The sequence below is a fragment of the Drosophila innubila genome (genome assembly GCF_004354385.1).
Source record: "Drosophila innubila isolate TH190305 chromosome 2L unlocalized genomic scaffold, UK_Dinn_1.0 4_B_2L, whole genome shotgun sequence".
Taxonomy (NCBI): domain Eukaryota; kingdom Metazoa; phylum Arthropoda; class Insecta; order Diptera; family Drosophilidae; genus Drosophila; species Drosophila innubila.
The window spans coordinates 23,631,918-23,648,524 of record NW_022995372.1 but is presented as its reverse complement, the minus strand read 5'-3'; the positions used below and the strand labels follow the sequence as shown (position 1 = coordinate 23,648,524).

Here is a 16,607-nt window from a genome sequence, read left to right as displayed (position 1 = left end):
CTACAATAGTTTCGCTTTCGTGTTCAATAAATAATATAGTAAATGTAATGCTTAAGCTCTAACTAGTAGGTATTCCATTTCTTTTTTATAATTTTATTTATCCGTATGTAATGCCTGTTAATTATACAATATTCTATTTGTAATTAAATATATATATGTGTCTATGTATATATATTTTTATTTATTTTATGTAAGAAGCACTTGAATATATATCGTTTTTAATGATAAATAAAAACTTGAGTGTGATAATAATAATAATGTTATTTTTATCTGCTTTCTAGAGCGTTTTGTTTGGTTTTCATTGTTCACTAATTTGTTAATGCCATTTCATTTAGTATTTGTTGCTACGTTTTCAATATGCGCTCGCTACAATTGTTTCAATACATACATTATCATTTTCTTTATCATCTTATATGGAGAAAGTTAAAATTTTTATCCTTTAGCTTAGGTTTTAGTCTTTAAAGTATTCATCATCATTATCATAATCATCGTACGTAATTATCATTTGCTGCGCTTCTTAAAGTAGCTGAGTTGAATTTGTTGTTGTTAAATGTTTAAAGTTTTATTATTTTTATTATTATTGTTAGTATGTACTTTATGGCTGCCGTCTCCAAACTGACTTTAATTTTCATCATCTTATTTAGTTTTGTTTGTGTTTAAAAGCATTGCGAGACATTGTATTTTGTAAAGTATCTAATTAGTTTAATTAATTATGTACTTATATGCATCATCTATGTTTCCGTGTATATTTAATTACTTTTTTGTTCTTCTTTTTCTTTTCCTTTCTTTGGGTGCAGGCATACTCTGTAAAACCTTTTAATTGTAGCTTGAGTCTAAATTACATTACAAGCATACATATGTGTATGTCTGTATGTATGTATGCATACATGTATGTACTTGTATGTATATTGTATGAAAATGTAAAGTGTATAAAAGTTAATGATCTGATTTAGTTCGTATATGTACTTAGTATGCAGTTATATGTAAATGTAAATGTAGTTCTAGAATTTAGTAGAGTCGCTAGTTATTATTCTACGTGTTGTCCACTTTTGTTGCTGTTGTTTTTTTCTGTTGCTTTAACTTTCTTATACTTCTCTTGTATTCTTTTACTTATTTTATAAATTTACGTGTTTGTATTGCTTTTGAAGTATTCGACACATCATTTTCGAAAATTGACAACAAAAGAGAGTAAAAATAAATTCTTTATATTTCCAAAGTTCGTCGAATAAAAATCAATAATTTGTTCACGTCAATTTTTGTTTTTGTTTTTATTGCAATCCATAATTAAATAATATAAAACTTAAATGTAAATAAGTTGTATTTACAATAACAAAGTAAAAACTTGGCTAAAATATTCAAATTGGTTAACTTAAAATGTGTCTTTGGCTCTCTAAATGCAAATGAATTAATTATATTTATTTTATCAGAAGAAGAAAAATGTTGCATAATATGTTGTTGCATATTTTGAGTTTACTGAGTTTATTATTCTAGTATTAGTTGATTTTTGTCGTCTTTTCGATTTTTTGTTTTTCATTCTTTATACATTTGCTTTGATTTAGATATTACTACGCTTTCTTTTCGTTTTTGCTTTTTTATATGCAATGCAAAAACGCAAAGTTTAAGTTTATTATGATTTATGTTTCTTGTCTTTAGCTTAATTCATTTTTCAATTTGTAATTTGTTGATCGTGTTTTATTCAAGCATTATACAAAATATCTTTGTCTCACTATTCAAAAGAGAAACGTGCTTATTTTTTGCGATGCCAATGCCCCAAATTTCAATATTTGCAAAGTTTTAATTACATTTCCCGTCTATATATCCTATAGATTAATAAAGTCTCTATAGCTAATGTTACGTTATGATTTTCACTACGTTTTGATCGATCACTTTATAAGAAATGCCGTTTTCTTTACAACAAAATCAAAACGATAACCGATATCCGCGTATAACTTAATCGTATCTCTGTCTTTATATACACTCAAAAAGTTAAATAAAAAGTCAATGGATTTTGGTTTCTTTTTAAAATTTCATTCATCTCAAATGAAATTGATAGAACAGATAGAAAGGTAATAGTTAATGGGATGCTATATATAGTATATAGTTTAGCAAAATCCTTTTTATATTCTTCTCATTTTATGGCACATATCGCACATATATGTACAGTTCCTATACATTTTGTAATATGGCTGTACATTTTATACAAGTTGTAAACTAAGATAGATCGCTAGATCAAATGGTTATAATTAATGTTTAATGGTTAAGTAAGCATTATCGTACTTTTAAGCAAAACGTGAAAGTGAAGGCGGCAAATCAAATTGACAAATATTCCTAGATCTGTAAACAAACCCCTAAATATATCTGAGTACCATAAGGACTATGAGGATAACAAAGCGTGGCCACTACCAACACAGAAATTGGAGTTAACTCTTTGATCTGAAAATGCAACTATGCTATTCTATAGGTATCATGTGTGGATCTACAATAGCCTTAAATATTAGTATCTATGGATTGGGATTGTTTTGGTTTAATAAAGTTATCAAGTTTTCAAGTTATATAAGCAACGTTTCATAGTATATAATGAGTAAGCTGTTGGCAGTTCCATTTAAGCTTAGGCATATCGTAAAAGTAGAATGCACAATTCAGATTCTATATCGAAATCAATTAAAGCAAAACCAGAGCAATGTTCTCTGTCTTTCAACTATGTAGGGAGTTTTCACATTATGTTATATCTTAGATTTTAAGAACTAGTTTGTTATTTTTTTTTTTCTATTTTGGTATCTTACTTATTTGTAAATCAGTAATAAGCGTTTCGTTTTTTTTTGTTTTTCGTTTTGTTTTTTCTTTTCTTAACTTTTGCTTTTGTATATTTTTTCTATTTTTTTTTACGTTTGCTTGTTTGATGTCGTCGTTTTTAAATGCAAAAAATTGTATGTATGTATTGTATAATATTTTGTGGTATTTTTGTTTTTCCTTTTGCTGTGATTTATATATTTACAAATTGCATTTTTGAAAATCCCTAACATTTTTCGCTCAAAAACTGTACATGTTTGTTTCTCTATTGTTTTTACGGATATATATATATATATTTCATGTAATATATGTATGCCAACTCCCATTTGCTCTTTTCAATAATGTCATTTAACAATATAATGTCAATTTTTTAGTGTTCTAAGTTGTTTTCGAGTTTGTTTTTATTCCGGTTCGCTTTCTTCTATTCGTAAATATGCTTATTTTGTCGTATAATAAGCAGCTCTCGGTATATGCATAAGCTATAAATAACTATTTATAAATCTTGTGTATAATTCTTTTTGCTGTTTGTTATTTTTGTTTGTGTAGATATATCATAAATCGGTAATAATTTCAAAAAATGCAACTATTTTCTTTGATTGCGATTAAGTATTGCCCATACTTTGAGTATGTCTGAATACATCTACACACAGCGATATACAGCTACATATGCAAGTAAGTGTGCATGTGTGTATTGTTTATTAGCCAAAATGAGTAAAAAGTACCTCAATTATAACTGCACTATGTATGCACCTATATCTGTTTTACTAAGTCATTCCAGTTTTGTCAGCGAGCCATTCCAGCAATTCATTTGTTTTACTTAGACGATTGTCCTCCAAAGCTGACATTGAAGTGTGGACAGATTTCAAGTGAATAAAATAATAATAGATTTTTATCAAATTGTTCCTTATTTTTAAAATCATCAATAATTATTACAAAACGAACAAAAATGTTCTATTTATTCTCAAGTCAAATATGCAAAATTTTAAAAAATGTATTATTTAGTTTGAAGAAATTTTTCAAAAATAGAGGAGAAGTACTATATTTCGAAGAGTAAACAAAAGTTATTAAAAGTTCAGCTCTATAATTAAGTGTATAAATTAAAATATTATTTTGATGACAATAAATGAATTATAAGTTCATTGTTATAGAATATAAAATGAATCTACGATTTCTGTTAAGCTTCAACTATCAAAATATCTATTACACTGTCAATGTCAAGACCTCTTAAGACAATCCTCAACTATACACTTAGAATGCTAAGTTATATATTCCTGTACATTTTTAAGCGTTGGCTGCATTTACTAAAGTTCTTCCTCTTCTTTTTTTTCCATATGCCGTTTTGTAAAGTCACATCTAAAATTGGCAAAAAATTAATAATATCAACTGCATATTTGGATGGCTATAAAATACGTGTCCGCTGTGTCGTGTTTTGGGTTAAGTGTATCGCAGTCTAATTGCTAATTTACAGAAAGTACAATCCATCGATACTGTCGATAATTATTGATTAATTAATCGATGCGATTTTTGAGAGATATTTGTATATCCATAGGTTTGCTAATCGAGTTAGTTGGGAGCGAATGGAATGAATTGAATTTCAATAGACGACACCTCAGGCCAGTTAATACATCTCATTCTCATCCCAGTCGACAGATTGAAGGACGAGCTTATCGAGTTCCTTGGAGTCGCCGTTGCTGCTGTTGCGTCGCCGTCGCTTGCGTTGCAGGTGCGCCCACTTCCGGTTGAGTTGCGCCATTTGGGGCGTGGCAAACATGGCGGCGGCAGCGGCACTCAGCTTTGTGGGCGTTATGGCATTGGATTTGGGTGTGCCGGGACTCATGCTAAACAACTCGCGATTGCCAAAGCGAAATTTGCGTGGCGGCGGCAGAGGAGGGGCAGAGGCGGAAGCAGAAACGGAAGCAGAGGCGGAGGCAGAGGTGGAGGCAGCCTTTAGACTGGTCAGTTGAGGAGTGTCATAGGGCGGCGGCGGCGTAATCATAGCCAACGATGATGTGTCCTCGGCATCGTCAGCCAAGTCATCCTCATCCAAGTCATCGTCATCATCATCATCATCATCATCATCATCATCATCATCGTCACCGTCATCGACATCGTCAAAGGGTTGCATGTGGAATGTGGCATCGGAGTGGGCATGCCGAAATAGTGCAGGTCGTGCCTCATATAACTCATAAGAGGGCGAACGTGGCATGGGCAGGAAATGGTTAATAGTCGAATCTGTTGGCGACTGCGGCTGTATGGGCGTTACGGGCATGGACTTGGCCAACTGCTTATTGGCCAATACTTTAGCTTGTTGTTGCTGCTGCTGCTGCTGCTGTTGATGTTGCTGCGGTTGCTGCTGCCGTTGCTTGTGCTGTGTTGTGGATGTTGGCGTGGGCATCGCCTGGATGAGTGGCATCGATTTGGTGTTACATATCAATCAATCACGGTAAATGTAACTGCAATTCTTGGGGCTCTCCTGTGGACTGGGACTGCTGGATGGCGGCGCTGGACTTGAACTGCTATTTGACATTACGGGCGATGAGCCGGAGCTGGAATGCGGCTGCTGTTGTTGTTGTTGCTGCTGCTGCTGCTGTGGGCTATTTGAACGGTGCTGAGTTACTGCAATATCAGAAAAGGGAACCAAGATATACAGCAGGTCAATTGGGCTCTTCACTCAACACACTCTGCACTTATGCAAAGATTTGTATATACACACACATACAGACACACAACCACTGGTAAGGCATGTTGCAACAACACAAATATACAATAAAGGTATTCGTAATATACCAACTCATACAAATACCAAATTCTAAACAGTTGCAGATACAATTACACACAGAGACGGATAAACAGATACATTATAAATGTGTTTGATATAAAATCTATATTTTAGACATTGAGCTTGTTGCAACATGCACAGCACACACACACACACACACACGCACACATACACATACACACATACATACGACATAAATAAATGAAAAAGATTGTAATTAAAAACAAATATTGACTTGAGTTGAAAACTTCTGGAATTGAATTGTTGACTTAGGAAAGACTTTTCAAAATATTTGCACTTTAAAATCCATGTCTTTGTTCAACTTTTTTTAAATTTAAATCGAATTGAAAAGCTATTATAAAATATAAAAGACTTTCATTATTTTTAAAATGTGAAAATAGTTTTTTATAACTCAAAAAAAAATATTATAATTAATTTTTTTTTTTTTATAAATTTGCACTATATTTAGAAATTTCTTTAAAGTTGTCTCAACATAAAATACTTTCATTTGTATAAATAAACCAATACAGAATAATTTTATTTTTCGTAGATCGATTAAAAATCAAATACATAGAGAGCAAGAGAGACAGATAGAGAGACACAGACAAAGAGTGAAAGGCATAGAGTGAAAGAGAGAGATATTGCCAAATTGTGGAACAGAGAAAAGGACAATTGAATGCATTGGCATATATAGCACCGATCGATCTGTCAACCGATCGATCAATTCGGGCATTTTATTATCGCGTGTGTCTGTGTGTGCGGTTATGTATGTATGCGTGTCTTATACAATTAAAAATAAATATTAAATTATACGATAATTCCAGAAAATATACTGAATAATGGAAGAACAGAAAAACTTACCAATACCATGACGGGGCGGCTGTCTTCTTGCGCGACCAAGACTTCTGTTTCGTGTGTTTGTGTTGTTTACAGCCTAGGAGTAGTTGTGATACAATTGTTTATACACTTTAAATATGTATTTCACTTACAAATCAAAGCTGTTTTTTAAATTTTGCAAAAATGATTAACTGTACTTTAAGAGTAAATTTAAATAAATTCAAATCAAAAATTATTTGCAATTTTTCTCTAATTTTGGTTGCAGCATAAAACCGGAATCAAGCTAACAAGTTCAGAATTAATTCAGATCCAATAAAAGTACGTTTTCAGCCCAGTTTTCAGACGGACTGGACCATAATTTTGTATAACCAGCTTTTCACATTCTGATCTTTAAATTAACAATTTAATTAAACTAAATAATTGGTCGAATTTGTATGTGTATAATTTCGTAAGAAAACCTAAATATGTTCTTTTTTTAAGGTGAGTAGCAAGCAATAAACTGATAACTGAATAGCATTACAAATGAATATTTTACGAGTATTACAAGTAGTAGTAGTAGGTGGTAAATAGTATTGGGGAATAGTGGTAGATATATGTATAATTGTTTTAGGGAGTATATTGGAAGAGTATTTTGCAAGTACATTTATAATCATTATCATCATATCATATCTAAGTTCAAATGCGCACACATTCTGTTTTTGGCTATTGGAGGGGGAGTTATGAGGTCGCAGCAATTATCGAGTGTATCGAATAGACGCCCATGCAGAAGAAGAGTTCAAAAGTCAACCTATGCAAGAAAACTGTGGGTTGAGTTGGGTTTAAAAAAAAACTTGAAATCGCAGACACACACAGCTCATACACGCAGAGAGAGACACATTCGCACACTTCGTGTATCGATAAACGATAAGTCGATAACCAATGTATCGATACATTACATATCGATAACCAATGTATCGATAACTGACATATCGATAATTCGAATTTGACGAAATCGCAGCGTCGAGTTGGGCGCGGGATGGCTGACTGACTGGGCTGGCCAAGGATTGATCATTTGTAAATATACTTTAAATATAAATTTTCAGATTCGTTAAGGCTCGCGATAAGATGATCTCTAAGTAAAGTACACAAATCAAAATGTCGCATTCCAAAAAGTAATTTACAGTAAACTCGTGAAAGAAAGAAAACAAATCAAATAGCAAACTGTGCTGGGTGTTGATTACGATGAAGAACAAGTTGAAGAAGAAGTGTTCAATCAAACTGAGTTTGCAGATTCATAACAAAACAATTTGGAGCAAAAATGTTTTTGCAAAATTACTTTTGAGTTTCGAATTTCAGTTGATCTCGAAACCGAGGGTATCCACATTGCAGCTATCGATCGAATCGTTGGTTTTTCAGCCGTATCGATAAATGAATAAACAAACAAAAGCACAAAATTAATAAATAAATAAAAACAGAAAAAATATTGTCAAATAAAAAGCAATAAAAAACACAGAAATATAACCAAATTTGCTTTAGTTATGCGTAAGTATTTACCATATTTTGGGTAATTAGTCCCTGACTGGTTTCAGCCGCCCCACTCCCGTCTCAAAGGTAAACCTAATGAAAAAGGGAAGAAGAAGAAAAGATAGATAGAGTTTTTGGTATTTGTTGTCCACATTTGACAGTTGCATTTGTTTTGTTTAACTTGTCATCTTAATAGTGTGTTTTTTGTTGTTGTGTGATTAAAAGTCAGCCATAGTTGTTAGTTACAGAGTAAGAGTGGATGTGTGTCTGTTTACAGCACATTTTTGAGAAATATACGAAATGTAGAAGGAGAAATATATTTGAAATTCAACTACACAAAGTGCTTAGAGAAACGCCTGCAGAGATTAACAATCACCCAAATCGTTTCAAAGGATTGGTGTATTTCTAAAGGTCCAGCGAAAAACGTATGAGAATAATATATTTACAAAACCCCCGACAAAATTCAATTACGAATAATCAATCAGCGATCCAGAATTATGGAATAATGTACATGATTTATATTTATAATGGAGTTTAAGGATTATGAATTTATACATGGACATGCGGATGGAGATTGGTTGGTTACAAGATACATACAAGCTACCTGAAGTTTTTTATCATAGAAGTAATTTAGCTATGTTTGATTATAATATGTTTGAGTGATTGTGAATAATTATTTAATATGTAGAATTTTTTAAAGCATAATTCATATATTTGAATATTAAAATAAATTTGGTACAAAAATTGTATATTTAAATATAGATGGATGAATTTTTGATATGAATAATAAATTATGTAAATATTCACATATTTTATGTGAAATACAAAACTGAAAAAATATTATACAATAATTATAGTTTACTGAAAAATATTTAAGTAGATATTGAAAATAATTAATAATATAATCATTATTATTATAACAGGCTTACATTTTACAAGAAAAATATTTGAAAGGATTTTTTATATGAATTTTACAAAAGAAATAGGTTGGCTGAATAACACTAATTTTATAAAAATTACTTCAAAAATTATATCTTAAGATACTGATTAATTTTGTAAGCCGAATTTAATAATTCAATTCATAAATATACAAATAAACAAAACGAATGAATAAAGGAGTTAAAGAGAAAGTTTAAATATTTTAATAAGCATGCAACTAGGTTGTGAATATATTCTACATGGCTGGTGAAGAAATAGTTAAGACAGCTATGCTAATAGATAGATTTATTAGTATACACACACACATTCAATCAGATACATTTACACACACACAGAAAGAGATGGAGACACGCACAACACACAAGTTGAAATGTGAGTCTAAGAAATACACCAATCGACGATTTAGTGAGAGAGTTCAATCAAATACAAACGCACCACAAGGATTCTTTTATGTTTCATAGTTTAGTTTAGTATATACTAAATGTCAAAATGTCAACAACATCGAAAAGAGTTCAATGGATACGTTTACATTAGATTAGTATACGATTAAACAAAGGAAATAAAAAATGTTGTAGTTAGTGATTGTTTAAACAGGCACAATGAATTCGAGACTCACCTTCTTGACGCTGCGAGTGGTCGAAAAGCCATCGCCGCGTCTATAGTTTTCACCCTGCAAGGATACAGAATGTAAATAATGGATTCTAAATACTGACAATCATTATATTATGGGTAATTTATTTTGCCCTGGACTCACCATCACCTGATGCGATCGCAACGTGCCAAAATTGTCGCGTCCGCGATATGTTTGCTGGGTATTATAGCCATCGGGCTGGAACTGGAAGAGAGTCTCCGAATTGGGTCCCGGATGCATCTGGTGCATTGGTGGCTTACGCAACGTGTTCTTTGGTGAATGCATCTTATTCTGCGGCGGTGGTTGTGGCAGCAACACTGGTTCTGCGTACGTCACTTCCTCGACCTGTGGCAACAACTTTGGCTCCTGTTGAATGCGACACGACGACGGGAAACTATGGGAGCAAAATAAGCATTAATATAGAATGATATTATTCGCGAATGAAAACTCACCTGTTCACATTCTGACGCTGCTCAAAGTATTCATATTCCGTATCCGGATACGGCAGATTATCATCCTCGTCCTTGTGGCAACGTCGACCACAGAAATAGCCTGTAAAGAAGCCCACAAGCAGCGAGAATATCGAACCGGCCAATACGGCCATGACCAGAGTCTCCACCGTATACTGTGCATTGATAATATCTGCAGAAATTTGTGGACCTTCGATTAGTAAATGCACAGATGGTTTTATAGTCGAACACAGTTTTTAAAGTTGATATAGTAATCGAACATCGAACCACAAATAGTATGTTTGTTGGGAAGGTGTGTGTGTGTGTGTATGGATCGTATTTGAGAGTAGGTGTACATATATTATCCGGATTTGTAACGACATCAAAAACATCCAAACATCGAAAATATTTTTAGAACGAATAACGCCCGAAATTGGCGCGAGTTTATGTTTTTATTGTTTTGTTTAACCAAATGTTGCAAATTGTTGAAAGATTTAAAAATGAAATGAAACAAGAAGGAGAAGAATGACAAAAACGAATTAATACGAGGAACAACATCAATTTTCTTAAAATACATATAAATACACATAGAGGTACATACATAAGTATTAATAATAAAAGTTGAGAATAAAGTGTGAATTTAAAATGTAAATGTTCTACAGATGATTCTACAGATGCAAATAAATTATTGAGTACTGATAATGAAGCATAGATGAAAAATCTGATTTCTGTATCCCTAAGTCTCTATATCTCTGTTTTCCTCCATCTCTGTATCTCTGTAACTATGAATTTATCAATATCTTTAAATATTTGTATCTGAAAGTAGAGCTGCACATTTAAATAAATCTGTTTTTGCAAATAAAGCTGTAACTTATTCTGAATTTGTATTAAGCTGCATCTGAACGTCTATTCAAAGTATTTAAATGAAAGTCATTATTGAAATTTATGTATTTATTGTGCCACATTTAAAATGCAATCTGCAATAAAATATGCAAACAGAACTTTAGATAAATATAGCTTTGGTAAAAGAGAAGAGAAACGCAATAAAAGTATGGGAAAATGAATAAAAGTAAATATGTTTACTATTTAACGATTATGAAGATGATAATAGAGCAGATAGAATAAAGTGCGGGGTAAATGTTGATTGAAATTGAAAAGTAATTAAAGTGGCAGCATGCAAAATGAGAAAAAGGGAGATACGAACAGAGTGAGAAAAAAAAAACACAGACAGAGAGATAAAGTAGGTGTCAGACAGGCAAGCACCTGGTGTCTGTCTGCAGCATTAAAAATAAAAAAAAAATTGTGCGAGTTGAAGGAAAATGTGATTTGAACTTTTAAACAGACTGGCAAATATGATAAACATTTATTTACATTAAGTTGAAGTAAAAGAAGTAAAAAAAACGTGAGAAAGCTCATGCTAAGTACATGCTAAAAGATAAAGCAAAATGTTACCTTCAAAGTTTTTATCAATGTTGTCAATAGTTTCCTGATCTTTGCTTTGACGACGGGAATCCAGCAAGTCCATATCATTGCGAAAACCCTTTTGTTCACCAACATTGGCATCTTTTGAATTGATTTTGCCTTGGAGACCGAGCGAGAGGGAAATGAGTTGCAGTTTTAATTTGGCCAAGTGTTGGTCATTTAACTCACCTGAGGGGCATGCCGCATGCTGACCCGTTGCCACGTTCTGATAGAAATAGTTCTCCTCGAGCCAACGTGGCGCACCATGAGAACGACACTTGCCAGCAATTTTGTCCCAGGCACAATACGGGTCCTGCAATGCGACGCATTCGCTGTAAAAGAACAAAAACAAAGAGGGAGTCGGAAATAGCCAAATGGCATTGGTGTAAACATATTGCAAATTGTGAAATGTAAAACGACATAAATGCGCATCAAGTGCTACCATATTGCAGCAGACCAAGTGGCCAGACAGGGAGAACTTCTCTGTCTCCCATTGTGACAGTGTGACAGTCCACCATGGGAATAAGTTCAATATTTTGGCACACATTCATTTTGTTGCTCCCTTTTTAAAATTGTCAAAATATATTTAAAATTGATCATTTTTTCTTTGCTTCGAACTACCATTTATATTTATTATCGGGCACATCGAATAAGCTGAACAAATTGAATTCTGTTTTCTGCTGTCATTGCTAAGCCACTAACTAAATTTTATTTTCTCGATTCCTTGAATTACAATCATATTATACACAATAAAATTCTCTTGAACTTGACGAGCAAATATTTTTGTGATATTGTACAAAAGTGTTATTCTAAATTGCTTCTGCTCAGATACTTTTATGATACATTTTTTTTTTAGCAGTCGGTATTGCAAATATGAGCTAACTTTTATTTGGCGACCTCTGTTAAATCTGAAAAAGGGCTAGTCAAGTTATGTATTGTGCTTACAAATGATCTTATATCCATTTTTTTTTTTTTTTTTTTGAAAAAACAAATTTGTGTTGCACTTTCATAATTGGACTTGTAACCCCATAGTACAGTTGACGCATGAAAGTCACGCAAATTGTTACATGAAATAAAAAATGACATTGTCCTGTCTGTCTGTCTGGTGACTGGAATCAGCCACTTCAATCTGTTTCTCATCCAGGTATCTTCACTTACCTGCAGCTGGTGATTTTGTCATTGTGACATCGATGCAGTTGAATGGCTATCACTTGACTATCTGTCACAATGATTAATTTGCCATCGTCGTAGCTGCCATCTTTCGGTTGATCTGCAAAATTGAGAATTCATTTTACATTTAACATTTTACAATGCCAGCTCGTTACACGTTTCTTTTTAATTGAGTATCATTCAATGCAACTCTTTCCCTCCCTCTTTTTTCCACCTTCAATCTGTTTCCACTCACCGTATTGCATGGTTCGCACAATTTCCAAATTGCGTATGGGTTCACTTTTAGGCAGCACATCGATCTCCTCAATCACCACCGATGTGACCTTTTCCGCAGAGTCTGCTGATTCGGCATTAACGGACTTGATGATTTTACCGTGATCTGTAAAAGGAAATCAAGTTGAAATGTTAAGTATACCTTTTTATACAAATATTAAGTATACGCATATTTAAAACTTTCAATAAAATCAATTAAGGAAATCAAGTTGATATTTTAAGTATACCTATTTATACAAATATTAAGTATACGCATATTTAAAGCTTTCAATAAAATCTGATTGACTGTCTTGCAAATTAAGTTAATTACTAAACTAAACTATCAATATAAACTAAGCATTTTACATGAGCATGTATTTTTTTTTCCTTTTTCATTAAGTTTCTGCATTTTCAACATCTTAATGTACCCAAACAGCATCATAGCTGTAGAGTATACAAGTTTATGATGCCTGCAGGATATATCCAACAACGATATCAAGCACAAACGACAATCGCGCTGTCAGAAAACATTGGCCAAAGGGCCCATAAACCTGTTCATTTTAAATGCAACTCACCTGTGCCAACGAAAATCACATCATACGTCTTGCCGCCGGGTGTTTTGATCTGGGCATCGACAGCGATTTGGGTGAAGCGGTAGCTGCAAAAATATGAGAGAAAAAGTACAGAAATGAAAGATAAAATAAAAAGATATAGAATGAAAAAGCTTGAAGAAACAGGAGCTTAATATATTTATTGAATAAGGGAGAGATTTGCAGATGAGAGATAACTGACAGCAGGTTTCTCCAGAGATAGGGACTATAGAAAATAATATACTTATCCCATTCTAACAGTGGACAGTGCTTAAAATATTGATGTAATTTCTAAATCTAAAGATTAGCGATTTCTTGCCTTTTCTCAAAGTATTTGAATTTTGTCAAAATATCAAGGATTTCTTAAAACTACTATGTTTATTGTGCCATCCAATCTACATAAGTTACATATTTGATTAGTAAAATAAAGATTAAATAAGTTAAAAAATTTCAAAACTGTGTAATTCTCTCATATTTTATACCTTAGCTTGTAGACTACTTTAACTTTATCAAATGGTATTCGATTGTCTTGTTAATATTGATTTAAAATCTGTATTATTATTAGTTAGATCATTTAATGACCAACAAAATTTAAAATTTTTTAAGTTCATGGAAAAAATAACGGCTTTACTTTTGCTTAGAATAAACCAAATTCATTAGTTAGCACAAAACTAAACTTTAACTTATATGCGCTGATCGGGCATAAAATTAGAGTGCTTTGAATCTATGGATTACCAATCATAAAACTCGCATGCATGGAACTGGAATTGGAACCACAAACATCATGTCAATACTGCCAGGTGGATGACATAACAGGACATTCTCGACGTCTGGGCGGCTGGTTTTTTGGTTAGACACAATTAATAATGGACAGAGACCAAAATGGTTCGCATGAGAATAAAAGGGAGGAACGGGGGAAAAGAGAGTCGCTGTAGCATTGGTGAGAATGGCAAACAGAATGGCAGAAAGCCACAAAAACGGTAGCAACAACTGCGGCAGCAACAACATACAACATGGCCTCAGCAACAGCAACAGCAACAACGACAACTGCAACAACAACAATCGTATTTATATGTAAAAACATATTTGAACGAACAACAACAAAAAACATTAAATAAAAACGAAAATTTCTCTCTGATTTCACCACAAAAATGTTGAACGTTTGCCTTGTTGTTGTCGTTGTTGCCGCCGCTGCTGCTGTTGTTGTTGTGGACGCTGTTGGTATTGCTGTTGCTGCTGTTGTCCTTGTTGCAGGCAACATTTGTGGCTATACGCTTGGTTGCCCTGTCTATTGTTGCTTCCATGTTGGTTTTTGTGCAACTGTTTTGTGTGTCTTGTATGTGTGTGTGTGTGTTTAAGTTGCTGCCTCGATTTAAATGCAAATGTCGGCAATGAACGAAGGACCAACTCCAACAACAGCAACAACATTCACGGCAACAGCAGCTGGAGCAAAAACTAAACCCACTCTTTCTCTCTTTGGGCAATTGTAAATTTTTTTATTGCTAATTAACAAATCTCGTTTTTTGAGTTTTAGTCATGTTGCTCAATTTTCTAAATGGCTAAAGAATTGCATCGCTTTTTTGCTTGTACACTGAAAAAAATACTCAGCATGTAAAACTTAAATTTACATTTTAATAAGAGAAATTTAGTAAAACCATTTTAAAACTTTAAATATATTTTAGCAAATTATTGGCCTTACAATTAAGATATTTTTTAAATTTTTACTCGACGTCTATTAACTTTTGACTCTGTATTGTTTGCAGTGTAACCGGCAAATGTCTCGATTGGTACTCTTTCCCTATCGGCTTAAATGGCCTCTGCTTTGTGATGACTCTTTGTGGTTGCGCCCATTGAAATGTGACAATATGTAAAATTCGAAAATATACAATGCTTGTGCAGCAATTAAGGATAGAGAGAGAAGAAGAATAGAAAAGAAGGGAGGAAATCTAATCTAAAACTCACAAAAGCCCGTTTTATTCATTGCAAAATGTGTCTATATATTGCAGGCTTTATCTGGGAGTACTTTTGATAAAATTTAATTTTTATTTACTTCCTAATAACTTTTAGGTTTTTAAATCAAACGTTCTATGTTCAATTTAACTTACTTTCCTATAAAGTTTCATATACATCCAAGGACTGTTTCAAACAGCAGCAATGATAATAACAAATGTGTTATGTGTAAAAATTAAACTTACTTACATTTAATTCAAATAAGATAGCATTACAATTTGACAGGTAATTATTTTTCTTTTAAGCTGCGTATTTAAGATCCGCATTTTTGACTAAATGTTCTTATAAATTGCATATTGTAGGTTTTGCAAGTATTTAATTGAATTGGACTTTGTTTTTGCGGTAAGTATTTACCAGGTGTTTTTAATTAGACATAAATTGGGAATTGTGAAAATTTAATATTTTTTTCTGTGTCATTCGCTCGTCAGTAAAAAACTGGCATAAAAGTGACACTTTCTTATTGCAATGTTTTATGTGAATGTTTTATGAGACGGTGAAAGTCTCCAATTTTGTCTAACAGCGATATTGGTAAATAAAATATTTAATATAATGTGAGCTGAAAACTAAGTTAAGGCAGCTAATAAATTAATTTTCCACGCAGCAACAGACAACTTAGAATAGAATGAAGGCAGCCACAGTCAACGCTTGGGAATGAGAATGGAGAAAGAGAGAAGGGGAGCAAAGAAGGTTTAGGGGAAGATGCCAAAGTGCTACCAAAAAACTTTCCTAGCCGAAAATTACAAAATGGCAAAGGCCAGGTCAGCACAAAATGGAATAGAATGGCGACACATAAAAGACACAAAAAAATAAACAATAAGAGAAAATAAAAAAAATATATAAAAAGGGACACTTCTATAGAGGGACATCAGGTTCAGGTTCTGGTCCAAGCAGCTGGCAATTGAAACTTGCACAATTTCAGCCAACTTTTGTGTCGCTCCGCTGAGTTTAGTCGGCGACGATGACAGGGACAAGGGTCAGAAGTGGAAGTCAACTCTGTTCGCTATAGAATAAAATTAGTAAGACAGCCAGAGTCAGAGATGAAGCTCGAGTTGGAGCAGGAGCTAAAGCTTGGGGGCAAGAACATGCATGATAGAGGCCATGACAGTAAAAGTGGCAGAGGTATAAAAACTTGACCGATAAGATAAGCGAACACAACAGAATTGTGGCTGGCACCTTTGGCAGTCGCAGAGGCAGTC

The 16,607-nt window shown here is 33.1% G+C and overlaps 2 protein-coding genes across 3 annotated transcripts in view; both read right to left on the bottom strand.

The window, feature by feature from the left end:
* Positions 1-4,076: 4,076 nt before the first annotated feature.
* Positions 4,077-5,189, bottom strand: LOC117781643 (myb-like protein AA). Its single transcript, XM_034618429.1, has one exon. The coding sequence runs from the start codon at positions 5,183-5,185 to the stop codon at positions 4,409-4,411; it is 777 nt and encodes a 258-aa protein (XP_034474320.1). The 5' UTR covers positions 5,186-5,189; the 3' UTR covers positions 4,077-4,408.
* The window catches only part of LOC117781641 (semaphorin-1A), a 154,671-nt gene continuing 143,107 nt past the window's right edge, over positions 5,044-16,607 (bottom strand). Inside the window, exons 11-20 of one of the 2 annotated variants that reach the window (XM_034618425.1) lie at positions 13,387-13,469; positions 12,795-12,938; positions 12,548-12,659; positions 11,579-11,721; positions 11,381-11,509; positions 9,932-10,139; positions 9,603-9,873; positions 9,465-9,518; positions 6,431-6,503; positions 5,044-5,406 (exon numbers count right to left, since the gene is read on the bottom strand). In XM_034618425.1, the coding sequence (XP_034474316.1) occupies positions 5,225-5,406; positions 6,431-6,503; positions 9,465-9,518; positions 9,603-9,873; positions 9,932-10,139; positions 11,381-11,509; positions 11,579-11,721; positions 12,548-12,659; positions 12,795-12,938; positions 13,387-13,469 (1,399 nt within the window). In that variant the 3' untranslated portion in view covers positions 5,044-5,224. The remainder of the gene's footprint in view (positions 5,407-6,430; positions 6,504-9,464; positions 9,519-9,602; positions 9,874-9,931; positions 10,140-11,380; positions 11,510-11,578; positions 11,722-12,547; positions 12,660-12,794; positions 12,939-13,386; positions 13,470-16,607) is intronic. The other variant, XM_034618426.1, reaches the window with a different exon arrangement.